Genomic DNA, 13745 nt, shown 5'->3' with positions numbered 1-13745 from the left:
AGTCTTCCTTCCGCCCTGACACCATTATCTTAGTACAAAATACCTATTGTTGCAAAACGGTACTGTGGTACCTCTTTATACAAGCACCTCTTAACATGAGAATATTCGATAAACTAGTTTTATTTTGAACAAAAATCATGCTCAACGTGCAGCGGTAAATCCAATCTACGAGCAATTCCAGATGCTACCACTAGAGAGCGTCTGAGAACACTCACCGCTAGCTTCAGCTCGTCCCAGTTTGCGCATACGCTTCCCACCATCAGATCCCTGAAGCCCGCACCACTTGTTAGTGTCACTCACCAAGTTTGTTTTTATCGTATTGAATCTCCTTTTTGTGGTATTCGGTGACCATAACCAAGGTGTAAGGTGTTTTCCCGCAAAAAAGGACGATGTTGTCAATAGAACCGAAGCAAGAGATAATAGACACTCATGGTGTTTGTTTGACTCACAAAGCTAAGGAGTATGATCGGTCAACATCTATTATACCGCCTGTACGCTGTCATCAATGCTCTAAAACCGACAAAGGGCGTGACTGTTCTTTCAAAATCGCAAACCACTTATTCATGACGAGATGGAGATACTTGTTGTGGATAGGCGACAACTGGAGATAACGGCACGGAGAGCAGAAGTCGCTGTCTATCTGCATAGACCTACAACTCAAGGGCAGCATCAGGTACAACCGGAACGGATTCCAATGCCGACAATGGCTGGTTTAAGAAACGTAAAAGGACTTGCTCTGTGACCTTTGTGAGGAAGGAGCGATTGTTGGTCACACAGTCACGAAAGAGTTTTTTTCTCGCTTCATTGAAATAAAAGAAAGAAAATAAAAACAGTATGCTGGAAAATAATGTGTGTACGTTTATTTAAAGTTACAGTAACTTTCATTCGAAGTGTACAGTAAGTGCTTACGTACATAACAGTCTCTTGTGCTGCATCACTCTTCTCGCACCTCCACTTCCTTAGTCCTGCACCACTGTCACGATAGCAACCGGCAACTCTCGTCATGGTAAATGCTCATAATAAACTCACTTTTTATTTCCCATTAATAAAATCGTATTTATCTTATGACGGAATTTTTATCCTTATTTGCTGTTTTAATGTGTTTATATTTATCAGGATGATGTGTTTTATAGCTATTTAGGGTTAAGTCTAATGCTTTTGGGAGGATGGAAACTGGCCAATAAGGTTTGAATTATTTCCTATCTGGAAAAAATAAATTGTTAGATGAGCAATTTGTCCAATAAGCACGATCCTGGAAAAAAAAAGGTTGTATGAAGCGGTACCACTGTATTAAAAAAACTAAATCATGCATGGATTTGCTCCCTCATATCTTTCCGATTTAATTGCCCCCTATGTTCCTGTCTGGAGCCTTCACTCTGAAAGTGCTGGTCGACTAGTGATCCCAAGAGCCAAGAAGAGATCCGCAGGTTCGATAGCGATCTCCATTCTGGTGCTGTGGAATGCTCTGCCCTCTGAGATCCGATCTGCAACCTCAGTGGAACTGTTTAAATCTTGGCTTAAAACACACTTCTATTCTATATCTTATGAATGACCTATAGTTCATGTTGAAAATATCTGTGTATCATTTGTTCTTGCAACATCCATCGCAGCCTGGTCATCCTGGAAGGGGGATTTCCTCATGTTCGGTCCCTTCTCAGTGTTTCTTCATTTTCCTCATGTTGAGGTTTTTGAGTTTTTCCTTGCCCTCATGAAGGTTTTAGATCAGGGGAGGGTGTAATGAAGGTCTGTGGTTTGCAATTTTCTGTGGTCTGTGCAACCCTTTAAGACTCCTTGTAATTACAGCCTATATAAATAAACTTGACTTGACTTGAGTAAATCCTCGGCCCCGTCACATAGGTGTCTAGGGTGTGCGGGGGTAAGAGTGGTGCAGAGTGTGCATCGGTACGGACTTCCTGCGTCATTTGTCAATATTGAAGTTTAGCTTCCAGCACTCACATTGTAGGACGTGACGGTGTGTGATTTATCGATTTGATTATTGCCCGGCGAGCGGACGTGTCCCCTTGATCGATGGTCATTGCGCCCTCACGCCCTCTCTCTGTTTCCCCCCTTTGCTGCTGGACATTTCCACTACACAAGCTTGAAGGACGGGATCTACTTTCACTTTGCTTGCCCGTTGGAGCGACTGCTGAAATAGATCAATTGTCTCCAGTAAAAGTCACTGATAGGTAGTTTTATTTAGGTAGAGTCTGCTAGGTTCAACTTTATGAGAAGACCCACAGAAAAGATATTAAGAAGTTACGTGTAAAAGCTGGGGGTCAGCCATTTGGGTTCGAGGCAGCCATTTTGGATCTAATATCAAAATTTTAAACATTTCTTATTTAGAAACATATTCAGTCAAAAATTGGTCAGTGTTTTGATGTGAGTTATGTGGTTTGATAGAAATATACCGTATTTTCCGGACAATTAGGCGCACCCAAATACTTCATATTGGCCAAACAATTGAATGTGCGTCTAGTAATCCAGTTGTTCTTACATGTTGACCATATTTATGTAATTATTGATCTATCACCGACCAAAATTGCATAACAATGGTGGTAACGGGGATCAAACAGGATAGCAATGATAAAATCGCTGAAACCTAACCACCAGGCTGGTAGGGACATGGATTGTTTAGAATTTTTTGCATGCAACAGGAATTGAACCCAGGTAGCTGTGGGAAGAAAGCCAGGTCCTAACCACTGAACTACTAGAAACTCAGAAAAGATTGGAAAAGGCGTTAGATCTTAACATATTATCACTCAACTTTTAGTCACAGTACCAGATATGTGAGAGAAACAAAGTGGTTACAATTTGTTTTTTTCACCGTATGTCTGCACAGCATGACCACTTCTTTCACTTCTCAGCTCAAACTAATTGTAAGTGACAAACATTCTGAATATGTTTTTCCATGAGTTTATTTATATCGTTCAGGTCGAACTAATTACTTCCCGCTATCCATTTCTCTACATTCAGTTCATAAAGACTGAATTACTTTCCACAATGCCTCTGTTTATTATTGGGTTCAGAGTGTTGTATGCTTTGTAAAGACTACAATAATGTATTTCAGTGGTCCCCAACCTTTTTTTGTACCGCAGACTGGCAACACCCAATCATAACATCAACAATTTGGTACCATGACAAACACATTGTGTGATGATGAGATCAAACCTATTGAAAAATGATAAAACCATGTGCCTAGTGGTGTGGTGTGTTACCTAGTGTGATCTGTGTTAGATTCGCTTTGCATCCATTGTATGCAATCACGAGTGGTGATATATTCCGGCCGATCAAATATGTTTACCTTTTTTTTGTGTGTGCAACCCTTGCATTTAATGTAGTTTTGATTTTCATTTTGTGCCTCTTAAATATTAAAAAAATTTAGAGACTCCCCATTAACATTTAGCCTGGCAGTGAATCAAACCCAAAAATCTTGAGTTCATGCAGTCTTTAACAATCTACTCACAGATTTTGTAAGACAATTGCAACATCTTCCCTGCGACATTCAACTTTAGTTTGACTTTTTCCAGTCCCGCTTTTCACTTTTGCTGATGCCTATGGAGCTTATTGACCTTCACGAGTGAAATTTCAGCAACAGGCGCGGCACTGCGCCTTTTGTGCCAACATGAAAGCATCGGCGGGCCGAGATTCTGCCGTCTCTCGCTGGGTGACCTCGTCTTTTATCTCTTCTTGTCTCGTGCTCATGCACAAACTGCGCTACAAGCAACTACTCTGCTCGTTTCGGCCCAGAGGTGGGAATAAGTCGAGTCGCTATCTCAGAGTCATAAGTGACTCTTATCGACCATCATGTAAAACATAAGTTAGTGCAGGAAATAAACCTGCTGAGTTAAGGAAGCCAATTTTCAAGTTTGATGTGAAGTCTGTAATTTTGAGTTTCATGATTTAGTTCATCCATCCATTTTCTGCACCGCTTATCCTCAGTAGGGTCGCGGGGGTGCTGGAGCCCGTCCCTGCTGTCTTCGGGCAGTAGGCAGAGGACACCCTGAACTGATTGCCAGACAGTTACAGGGCACACAGAGTCAGACAACTAACTCTCTCATTCAGACCTAGGGACAATTTTGGACATGCATGTTTTTGGAATGTGGGAGGAAACCGAAGTGGTCGGGGGAAACCCACCAAGCACAGGAGAACATGCAAACCCCGCACATTTAAGCTGGGAGCTGGATTTGAACACGTAACCTCAGAACTGTGCCGCAGATGCGCTAACCACTTAGCTGATTTAGTTCAACATATCTCAAATCCTAAAATCTTTGAATGAAGTTATTGGTTGTAAATCTTTCCTGTACCAAGGACTGGTTAAATGTTTGACAATATTCTTGGGTTTGACCTAATGATAATATTCGTAAAAGTAATAATAATAGACCGAAATCCACTGTGTAATCACTAGACCAGGGACTTGGGATCTCGATGACATGGTAAAAGGCATTTCATTTTATCTCAACATCTTCCTTGCTTTAGCTGAACTCTTTCCCATAATACTCTACTACAACGTCCTACACTGTGGCACCGTGAGTAAAAATAATGAGGTTTAGATCAAATTCAATGCCTTTTTCTAGGTCATCTATAATCTTATGGGCCAGGTGATCAGGGTTCCGTTCTCTCACGGTGCGACCCTGTACCAAACGATTCACGGCCCGGTATAGGTCCGCGGTCCAGGGGTTGGTGAGCAATGAATTAAGCGACTTGATTTGACTTTCCCACCTGTGTTTCTTACTAATTTTGTAATATTTTATGGTATTTAAGAAAGTTGAGTTGAGTCATCATTGACAATTAAGTCAAAAAAATTACAGCTCTGAAATGATGTTTTTTGATTAATACAATTAAAAAAATACTTTAAAAGTATGAAATATTTATTACTAATAAAATCCAGTGTAAGTTGTAAAAATATGTTTTATTTTGCCTTATCACATCGTTGCCATACGTGAGCTTAAGAACGGCCCTTGGGCGACTCATTCTCTTTCAGGCTAACCAGTACCCTTAGGCTAATTCATACCCTGTGGCACTTTTTTTTAAAAGACATTCGACATTACTCTGATCTTCATTTTGCATCCTCTTTTGCCTTAATCCCTCATTATTTTTCTGTGCTTAACTACTTGCTGAGAAGGGCAAAAAATATCAATTGGAGGCAAATAATGGCTCATTTTCTCCACTCCTCAGGCAGTCAATCATATTGTACCTGTCCTCTTATAAGATAAATAACAAGATTATTATCGGCACTGAAACTTTGGTTTTAAAAGCACTGTCGTCTAATGGTCACTGGCCCACCTTTTCATGTGTATAAGAGAGCTAAATATCGACCAAAACAGACCAGAGGAATGTGCAGACTTTGGTCTGCAGACTTCAGTCAAAATTTGCTCGATTGGTCTTGCAAAGATCATTCAAAATCGCCTATCACTTGCTTCTGTCTTATTCAACGGAGTGTGGGTGTGCATCCATTAGCACCGAGACTTGAGACAGAGGTGTGAACACGCTGGCGACGGGCTGCAGAAAGCAAAAGGACTTGGCAAGCCCTCTAGAAATTTATCATCGCAGCAGCGCCTCCATGTTTTTGTCAGATGATTTCCCCGGTAATTGCGAAGAAGGGTTGCTGTCGTCGAGCTCAAATAGCAAAACTGGTTAATGATAGGATGTCACAGCACCGTACGGCTATCTGATAAGTTTGCATATTGAACACCAGAATAGCGTCAAATCACAACTTTCAAGAAACCGTTTTCGATGACATGAAAAGGTATGGGTGAGGAGCGTTTTTTTTTTACTTAGAATTTCAGAACTTGGAACCAACTTTATTGGTGCAAAGCATCATTACCCATATTTGTATACAAGATCAGCACATTTTGTGAGCCCAACTGGAGAATCAGTTACAGTGTGGGATGCCTGCCTTACGCTTTTGTCTGGAGAGTCAGTTTAGCGGTTGAATTTTGTCTTAAAATATATGGTGTGACTCTTTCCCCCGCAAAAAATGTTTGGTTTTTTTGCTTTATGGCCCTTTGAGTCAAAAAGCCTCTAGACCCCTGGTCTATTGGTAAGGTATCGGTGCTTTCACCCCCACAACCCGGATTTGACGCCCATTGCATAAAAAGTTTTGCTTCAGCTTCATTTTGTGACCGATCAATCATTGCACAAATACAGTATGTAGTTAGAATATAAAATGTGCAACGCTCATACACAAATTACTAAGGTAGGTCTTATGTATAAGAAATGTATCACCATTGACTATTTAGTGGAATTGCGACTCATAACCCAGTGCCCCTCAGAGTGATCTATTTAAAATGTGTGAATATATGATAGACACACACCTATATGGTCAGTGGAAATTTAGCAAAATACAGATTTTACTTTTATTAACAAAAATAATACCCACCCATTTTTTTAAGTGGGGAATGAATGCTGTTACTGGGGTTCACTAAATAACAATATTTATATATGTCACTTGTATGCCAAGCCCGATTGACACAGGTTGCCAGGCACTTTGAAGGCAAGTACCACCGACTCAGTATCGTTTTTTTGATGGCTATATGTTCTGTAGACCCTGGTCAATCTGGACGGGAGATTACCACTTGTGAGCAGTGTTCCCTCTAAGGTGCGCGCGTGCGCAATTGCGCACTGCTCGCACATTCTCGGTGCACAAGAAAATCTAGCCAGCGCACAAAAATGAGGGCTCAAAATTACTAATTTAGAAGCGACTCAAGTCAAAGTCACAGTGCATGAAGGTAAAAATTCACGGGTTCCCCTGACGTTGTGTCCTAAACGCGGTATTTTGAAGTTGAGTCAAAGGAGAACGAAGTTGAGTAAAGTTAGTAGAGTTTGACTGGGAACCGGCTTCTTCGGCTCAGCTCACTAAATGGAACCGGCTATTTCAGGTCCTAAACGGCTCTTTGGGTTGTTTTTTCTTCTTTAATCCCAACAGGACCAAATATTATGTAAAATTATGCACAAAATGACTTTGGAAGGGGGGAATAGAACAAAAAAGAAAAAAATACCAAAATGAAAAAGTAGTGAAAAGCTGAGAAAAAAAGAAACAAAAGGAAGAGAAAAAAGAAGGAAAAATTTAGAAAAAAGCCAGAAAAAAAGAAAAGAAGGAAATGTAGGAAAAAGTAAATAGAGAACAAAAAGAAATAAGTAACAGCTCAGAAAAAATAAAAACAATTGGATTTTTTTTCAAGGAGTTAAAAAAAAGTAGAAAAAAAACACGGAAAAAGAAGAAGTGTTGCATTCAAATAATTTCCAATTATATCAAGTGAATCTTGTTGCCAACATTGTACTTCCACTAAAAAATGTGATTAAGTACAGTTCTGTATCTTACAACCGACAAAATAAGCCCTCCAAAATGTTAATATTATGCGACAAAAGATATCAGGAAATAAATAGAAATGGATATCTTGAGAAAGAATTGTAAGAACAAACAACGTTTGTAGGCCGTACAACCTTTGCAATAGTACATGAGTCAATTCATTCAAAAGAGAAAAATAATTTCGCATTGCCGGAAACTCAGCAAAATGTAACTTGATGTCAAATTTGGACATGTTTGATAATTAATTATCTTGCCACACTTGGGATTCTGGTTGCTCACTGTTGTTTCAAGCGCTGTTCACTGACTTTGTGTGAACGCTCAGACCCGTGGAAAATTAGAGGGAACATTGGTTGCCAAGCCCCTTGAAGGCAAGTACCAGCGACTCAGTAGCGTTTTTTTGATGACTAGATGTACTGTAGACCCTGGTCAACCCGGACGGGAAATTATCACGTGTGAGACCCCCTTTTCAAGATTTCTTATTGTCCTGGTGCTGATGTTTTGAGTTTTTCCTCGCCCGCATGTTGGTTTTAGATCAAGGGATGGTGTCATTGTAACCTTTGCAGTACTTTGAGACATCTTGTGATTGAGGGCAATAGAGACGCTCCCCTACTTACGACCATTCGACTTATAAAAAAGGGTAGATACGAACATTTTTTTGGAATATCCAAAAATATTCGTACATTTCTGTAAGTTAGATTTTGTATTGTGTGCACCTTTTTCAGAGTATAGGACATTAATGTGGTGCTTCTTTCCGCCGCTACCGGCATGCGGCGCTGTGAGAGGTCACGCAGCATCCACCGGAAGAAGAAATCCACTTCCTCTTCCTAGTTTGTGTGTAAACATTCTATACTGTATCTCCAGCGCGCTAAGAACGTTGACATTTTTATTGTTTAATATCTTGTTCATCCATTCGATGTGGTTGGTGTAAAGTGTAAAGAAGAGGCGAGCTGTTTCTTTTGAAATGAAAGTGGAATAAGAAAGCTTCATCCGGTTGAGAAAACGGTTGGATCTCTTTTTCTTTTTTGGGCCACTTTCTACCACGGATGAGGAAGTTGCCTAACTCTTAAAGCTCATCTTCCAAAAGTAAGTTAAACTTCACTTTATTTATCTTTATAGAACATATTGTTTTATGAAATGTTTATTTTTTAATTCAAAACAATACAGGTTACTACCTTAAACGTACAAAATAAAGCACTTAAGCAACTTGTGAACAAATTCAACTTACGATCGTCTCGTTCGTAAGTAAGGCAGCGTCTGTAAATGTGAAATGTGACTAATTAGCTAAAAGGACAACATAGCGGTGCAGATTAAGGGTGTTTTGTACTCTTGTGGCTTCGCGAACACACATTGGAACCTCGGATCTCAATCACTACCGATATATACAAAGAATAACTGCATGTACGGTTTTAATTTAAAAAAATCTGTTGTTCTTAAAGATTTAACGTTTGTGTTTTTTTAATTAATCCCACAAAAAAATCTTTAAATACATCTATGACGAATATAATTGTAAGTTGGGGCTCAGTCAGTTGACAAAAATTGGATAATGACGTAAATGTTTTCCGGTTTGGGTCCTGGCGCGAGGTTCGAATGTGCCTGAACGTCTCTGGTGGGCGTGTGCATGCACGTGTCTGCGTCTGTGTCTGTGGCCTACCCAATTTTTGCATGCACGCTCGCAGCCTCTCCTCAAGATTTGACACTCGGCTGTGGAGCTCCTCGTAGTCATAGGCCCCCATCTCCTCCTGCAGCCCGCTTAGCACTGACGTCAGATTCTGGACCTCCTCCTTAAACTGCAATACCAATTTGGCATCGGCCTTGTACTCCACCAACACCGGTATCAACGGCCTAAGCTCCTCCATTTTCGCCTTTATGGCCTGAAAGGATTAGAATAAGCTCGGTTGAGTGTCAGCACGTCGCAAAAGCAACCCAACCGCCCGCCCAAGCGTCGGTTAAGGAAAAAAAAAAACCTGTCTTTCCCTGACTACGCTAACACTGACCTACCACCAAGCTCCCCTGTGTGTGTTTTGCTCGTGGACGTAAGTGTGCTGTGTATCATAAACCCACCCTTTTTTTTTTTTTGCACTTGAGGCTCCATCCCGGCGGTGACCAGCCGCTTTTAAAAGAAAAAAATAATGAAATGAAAAAAAGCAAGCCCTCTGTACACCAGCAACAATTGGGAAAGCTCTTTATTGGTCATCGTCTTTTAAAATGCAACATCGCAGAAAGGGTTACATGCTTTTTTTTTTTCTTTGATTTTCTTTTTTTTTTCTGTTTACATTTCACACACAATTTAACGTCTATAGTCTTTTTAAAATTGATTTAATCGATTTGTCGAGTAACCAAATATGCATAGACAAAAGCTCCAAAGCAAGTAGAATGAAATAACAACAATTATTGGAGATTAATAGATGACATTTAGGAGTCAAAGTAGAAGGGGGGGAACAGCAATAAATAACATGCAGGAAGAGATCAGTGATGTGAGCGGGGGCGGGGGGCTTGTCTGGTTCTTAATGGGCTGCTAAATGAACAGCCCCCAAAAGCTCTTACTTGGGTTAAAAGGAAAGGGGTGGATAGGTGAAAAATCTGGATTTTGACCTGCCTCTTCTTCCCTGTGGCTCTTTCTGTTTGCCTCTCTCTCTCTTTACATGTCTTAAAGTTAGCCCTGCAAGCAAGAAAACGACAGGCTGTTGATAGCAGCTTGCTAACCTTGCTAGCAGACACACAACAAACAAAACGCGCAAGATTGCTTTTTTTCTTTGCACAGTAAAACAGAAACGGCATGCATTTGATGGGTAAGGTGGTAATGATGCTCAACATGCTGGCGTTGGATCAGCGTCACAGCGTACAGTATATGCCCTTCGTAAATCTCAAACATGTTATCGGTAATGCCAACCTGAATGTTAACCACATTTCTTAATTGGATACATTTGAATTTTGATTTTCTTTTCAGTATACAACACAAGTTCAAACTTCATCTCAAATGCAATCATTTCCTCATTAAAACTGCAGTTATGTGTAGTAAAGAGTAAGTCATGCATCAAATAAAACTGAGACACTAAAAAACTTTATGTTGATAATATTTGCATCATTTGCCCTCATGTAGGTTAATAGTCTGTAATAATAGTTTTCAATAGTCTTTGATCTGTGCAGAACTTTGAGACTCTTTGTGATTAAGGGCTATACTGTCATGTCCAGCATGGTCGCCGTGGCGACCGGCTGGTCCCGCCCCCTTGGCACCGGCTGTAGCAAATTTTCTAATTTGCGTGTGTGCTTCTTAAGGGCAGGTTTTGGGGATTGCCGGTGGCGAGTTCATTGCATTACGTTGCATTATTCTGTTCTGTTTGACTTGAGGAAACCTGTACTTGCCCGTTCTGAGTAAAAGCCTGTCTTGTGAGTATTCCTAGTCTGAGTTCCTGTTTGCCTGTAAGCCTGTTTTTGTTTTTGTCCCTGAGTGTTGGACGACTTTTATTTCCTTAATAAAAGTAACTGATCGTTAACGCGAATGAGTTCACCCTTCCTGCCTCCTGACTACGATCTGGTCCGGTGACAGAATGAACCCGCCAAGATGTAAACTCAGCGAACGATACCAACACAATTTGGGGAGAGCTGGAAGACGGCGTTTGGCAAGCGCCCAGTGAGGTCACCTTCCCTGCCCATTCGAACTACGGCCCCGCCCGTCGTGGCCATTGTTGTGCCTCGAATGGGGTCCCCGGGAAGATTTGACGCCGACCTGTCCGACTCTCCTGCCTGCCTGTTCGACTCTCCTGCCTGCCTGTTCGACTCTCCTGCCATAACCATAAACATGACTTGACTTGATTTTAGCAAGGTAACATGTCGGTTGTATTTTGAGTCTGAAGTCATTGCATTGGTTTTAATAAATACTAAAGGCCTAACATCCAATAAATGTTCTATTTATCAAATTTTGAGGTAAGCAAAAGTTGACATCTTCCGAAGATAATCTTTAGAAGTTAGCAATTTGCAAACGGTGCAATATTAATCAGTTACATGTTGAGATTTTCTCAGAGTTTAGACAATATTTCATGAAGAATGAATGCGACCGTTCAAAAGTGTGGGGTAGTTCTGCAATGTTTTGATAGTCAGATAAATAAAAATTTTGTTTTCTTCCCAATGAAGATGGGTGCATCTGAAATCAATCTAAACATCCAGTAATTGTCTGTTTGACCCCAAACCTTTGCACAGAAGCGTATCAATGGGAGTGACGTGAGACTGATGATTTGAGGAACCCCAAACACAAGATGGGTTTTATGTTGTGGAATGAGGATTTGCTCACCTTGTATTGTTTGGCGATGTTCTGCATGTGGTTCTCCTCCACCTGCCTGAATTTGGTCTGCAGGCCGCGGAGTTGGACCTCCATTTTCTCCACGTATTGAAGTTCCCGCTGGGTTCTCTGGTCCAGCACTTGGATGGACTGGGTCATGTTCTGGACCTGTGAGCATACTCCTGTGAGACTTTGCCTTTTGTTTTCTTCTTTTAATTTAGGGTTATTTGAAACAAGGATACCTTTTCCAACAGCTGCCTTAGTTGTTTGGTACGGGCGTCTCTGGAGCACATGGATTGTTGGGGTGCCACCACGGTGCAAACGCACCTGCCTTCACCATCTTGGCCTGAACTGTATACCTGCCACGACTCTTCTGGGTTTGCCGGAAGCACCTGTAGGGCGGTGCAAAAAATTTGGTAGTTGGGTGATCATACCGAAAGTATGTTTTCCTGATAACAAAGGTCAATGATGATTAAAGGGAGTTTTCGGGAAACTGTATATGATACTCTTTAATTAGCATTAACACAGTTGTTTATTCATTATCAAAACTCCATTCAAACGAATAGAAATAACCTTTAATTTTGCCAATGTAATTCCTCCCAAGTGTATTTGTTTATAGTCCCATATTTTAAAACCCAGTGCTCAAGAAATTGTGCGCTGATGGAGCTATTAAGACCCTTTCTGGGTATCAAGCAACAAGACACGCTGGCAAAATGGTGCCCAAACTTTGGTTACGTAGGAAAGGAGTAGTCCGTATAAAAGTGTTGATGTGTTTAATGGAGTCCATGGTCTCTGTATCTCCGGGGTGAGTCTTGCATTCACTGAATTTCATTGAATTGAATTGTCTTTGTTGTCATTGATGTCAAGGCTGTAAAACATTGCATGCAAAATATATATAGATTGCACTCCAGGGTAATAAAGACTTTGAAAAAAAATAAGATAAGACTGTCAGCATAAAAAGGCAAAATATTTAAAAAGTATTGCTTAGAGAGTGGCCTAAGTTATAATCATAATGCCATGAAATAATAATTCATTGTAACAGTAGTGCATTGAAAAGTAGTGCAATAACATTTTACAACAACAACAAAAGATCCCCAAAAAGTCGCACAATATATACTTTTACAGTTTTGGGGGCTTGTTTAGGGTGGTGATGGCCCTGTGGATGAAACTGTCTCTAAGCCTGTTAGTCCTTGTTTTAAGGGCGTATAGCGCCTACAATAGGGAAACAGGTCCTTGAGAAGAGTATTTTGTAAAATCAATGGCTCTGTCGCTATCGCATGCCGGCTCCAGACTGGGCAGGGAGCAGCCAACCATCTTCTGGGCTGTGTTGATTACCCATTGTATGTTTTTTTTGTCTGTTGCCATACGACATGTAATTGTTATGCCTTTCACGTAACACAAAGTCGCTGATATAAATAGACGAACAAAGATTTCATGTTCATAGAGAATAATTTTCAACCCACTTAAGTTAAACAGACTAAAGCGCAGTGACTTGGAATCAATGAAGTAAACTGTTGGATGTCTTCTGGATGTCAGAAATGTGGGCGTCTTGGTAGACTTAAAGGAGGAAAGGGAAAAAGGCCATGATCCCAGTCACGCTCATCTCTTTGCGGAAAACGAATCCGGCGGCAAACAGGATCAATGGTTCAGAAGGGGGCGGGAATCATTCATTCGCAGGAGAACATTTCCTGACCCACAGAGTGAACTGAGCAAGTGGAAAAAGCATTAATCACTCGGCGAATCCCACTCGCACCTACTGATTCCATCAGAGGGAGGAAGCTGAGAACAAATTGGAAAAAGGCTAATGGCGCTCTGCTGCAAGATTCCCTCCAGAAAAAAAAAAACAACTTTTGGTTTGGAGTCTTAGGAAATAAGTACTGGGCCTCCTGATTCATTCAAATTTTAATGGATCGTCAAAGCACGATACCAATGACAAAAAACATTGACTTTTTTCATCTTTAAATTTGAGAAGTTTTACCCAGTCTGGCATATGGAAATACAAATATGACCGGTTGGCAGACAAAGCACTAGTCCAGGGGTCAGGAACGTATGGCTCTTTTCGTGAGTACATCTGTGTCAGAGATAACATGTGACTTTCCAAATTTGGTGTATGCAAAACCAAAGCTGCACAGTATGCCATTTGTTTGGTCTAAAATAACA

The 13745-nt window shown here is 40.7% G+C and overlaps 1 protein-coding gene across 2 annotated transcripts in view; it reads right to left on the bottom strand.

The window, feature by feature from the left end:
• Nucleotides 1-13745, bottom strand: part of olfm1b (olfactomedin 1b) — a 45358-nt gene that overhangs the window by 15188 nt on the left and 16425 nt on the right. For both annotated transcript variants that reach the window (XM_088355755.1, XM_088355754.1), the window contains exons 2-4: nucleotides 11828-11977; nucleotides 11598-11753; nucleotides 8961-9180 (exon numbers count right to left, since the gene is read on the bottom strand). In XM_088355755.1, the coding sequence (XP_088211881.1) occupies nucleotides 8961-9180; nucleotides 11598-11753; nucleotides 11828-11977 (526 nt within the window). The remainder of the gene's footprint in view (nucleotides 1-8960; nucleotides 9181-11597; nucleotides 11754-11827; nucleotides 11978-13745) is intronic.

Source organism: Urocampus carinirostris, chromosome 16, assembly GCF_059441175.1.
Source record: "Urocampus carinirostris isolate Australia breed hairy pipefish chromosome 16, RoL_Ucar_1.0, whole genome shotgun sequence".
NCBI lineage: Eukaryota > Metazoa > Chordata > Actinopteri > Syngnathiformes > Syngnathidae > Urocampus > Urocampus carinirostris.
The sequence above is the reverse complement of the archived record's forward strand: the minus strand, read 5'-3'. Positions and strand labels throughout refer to the sequence as shown.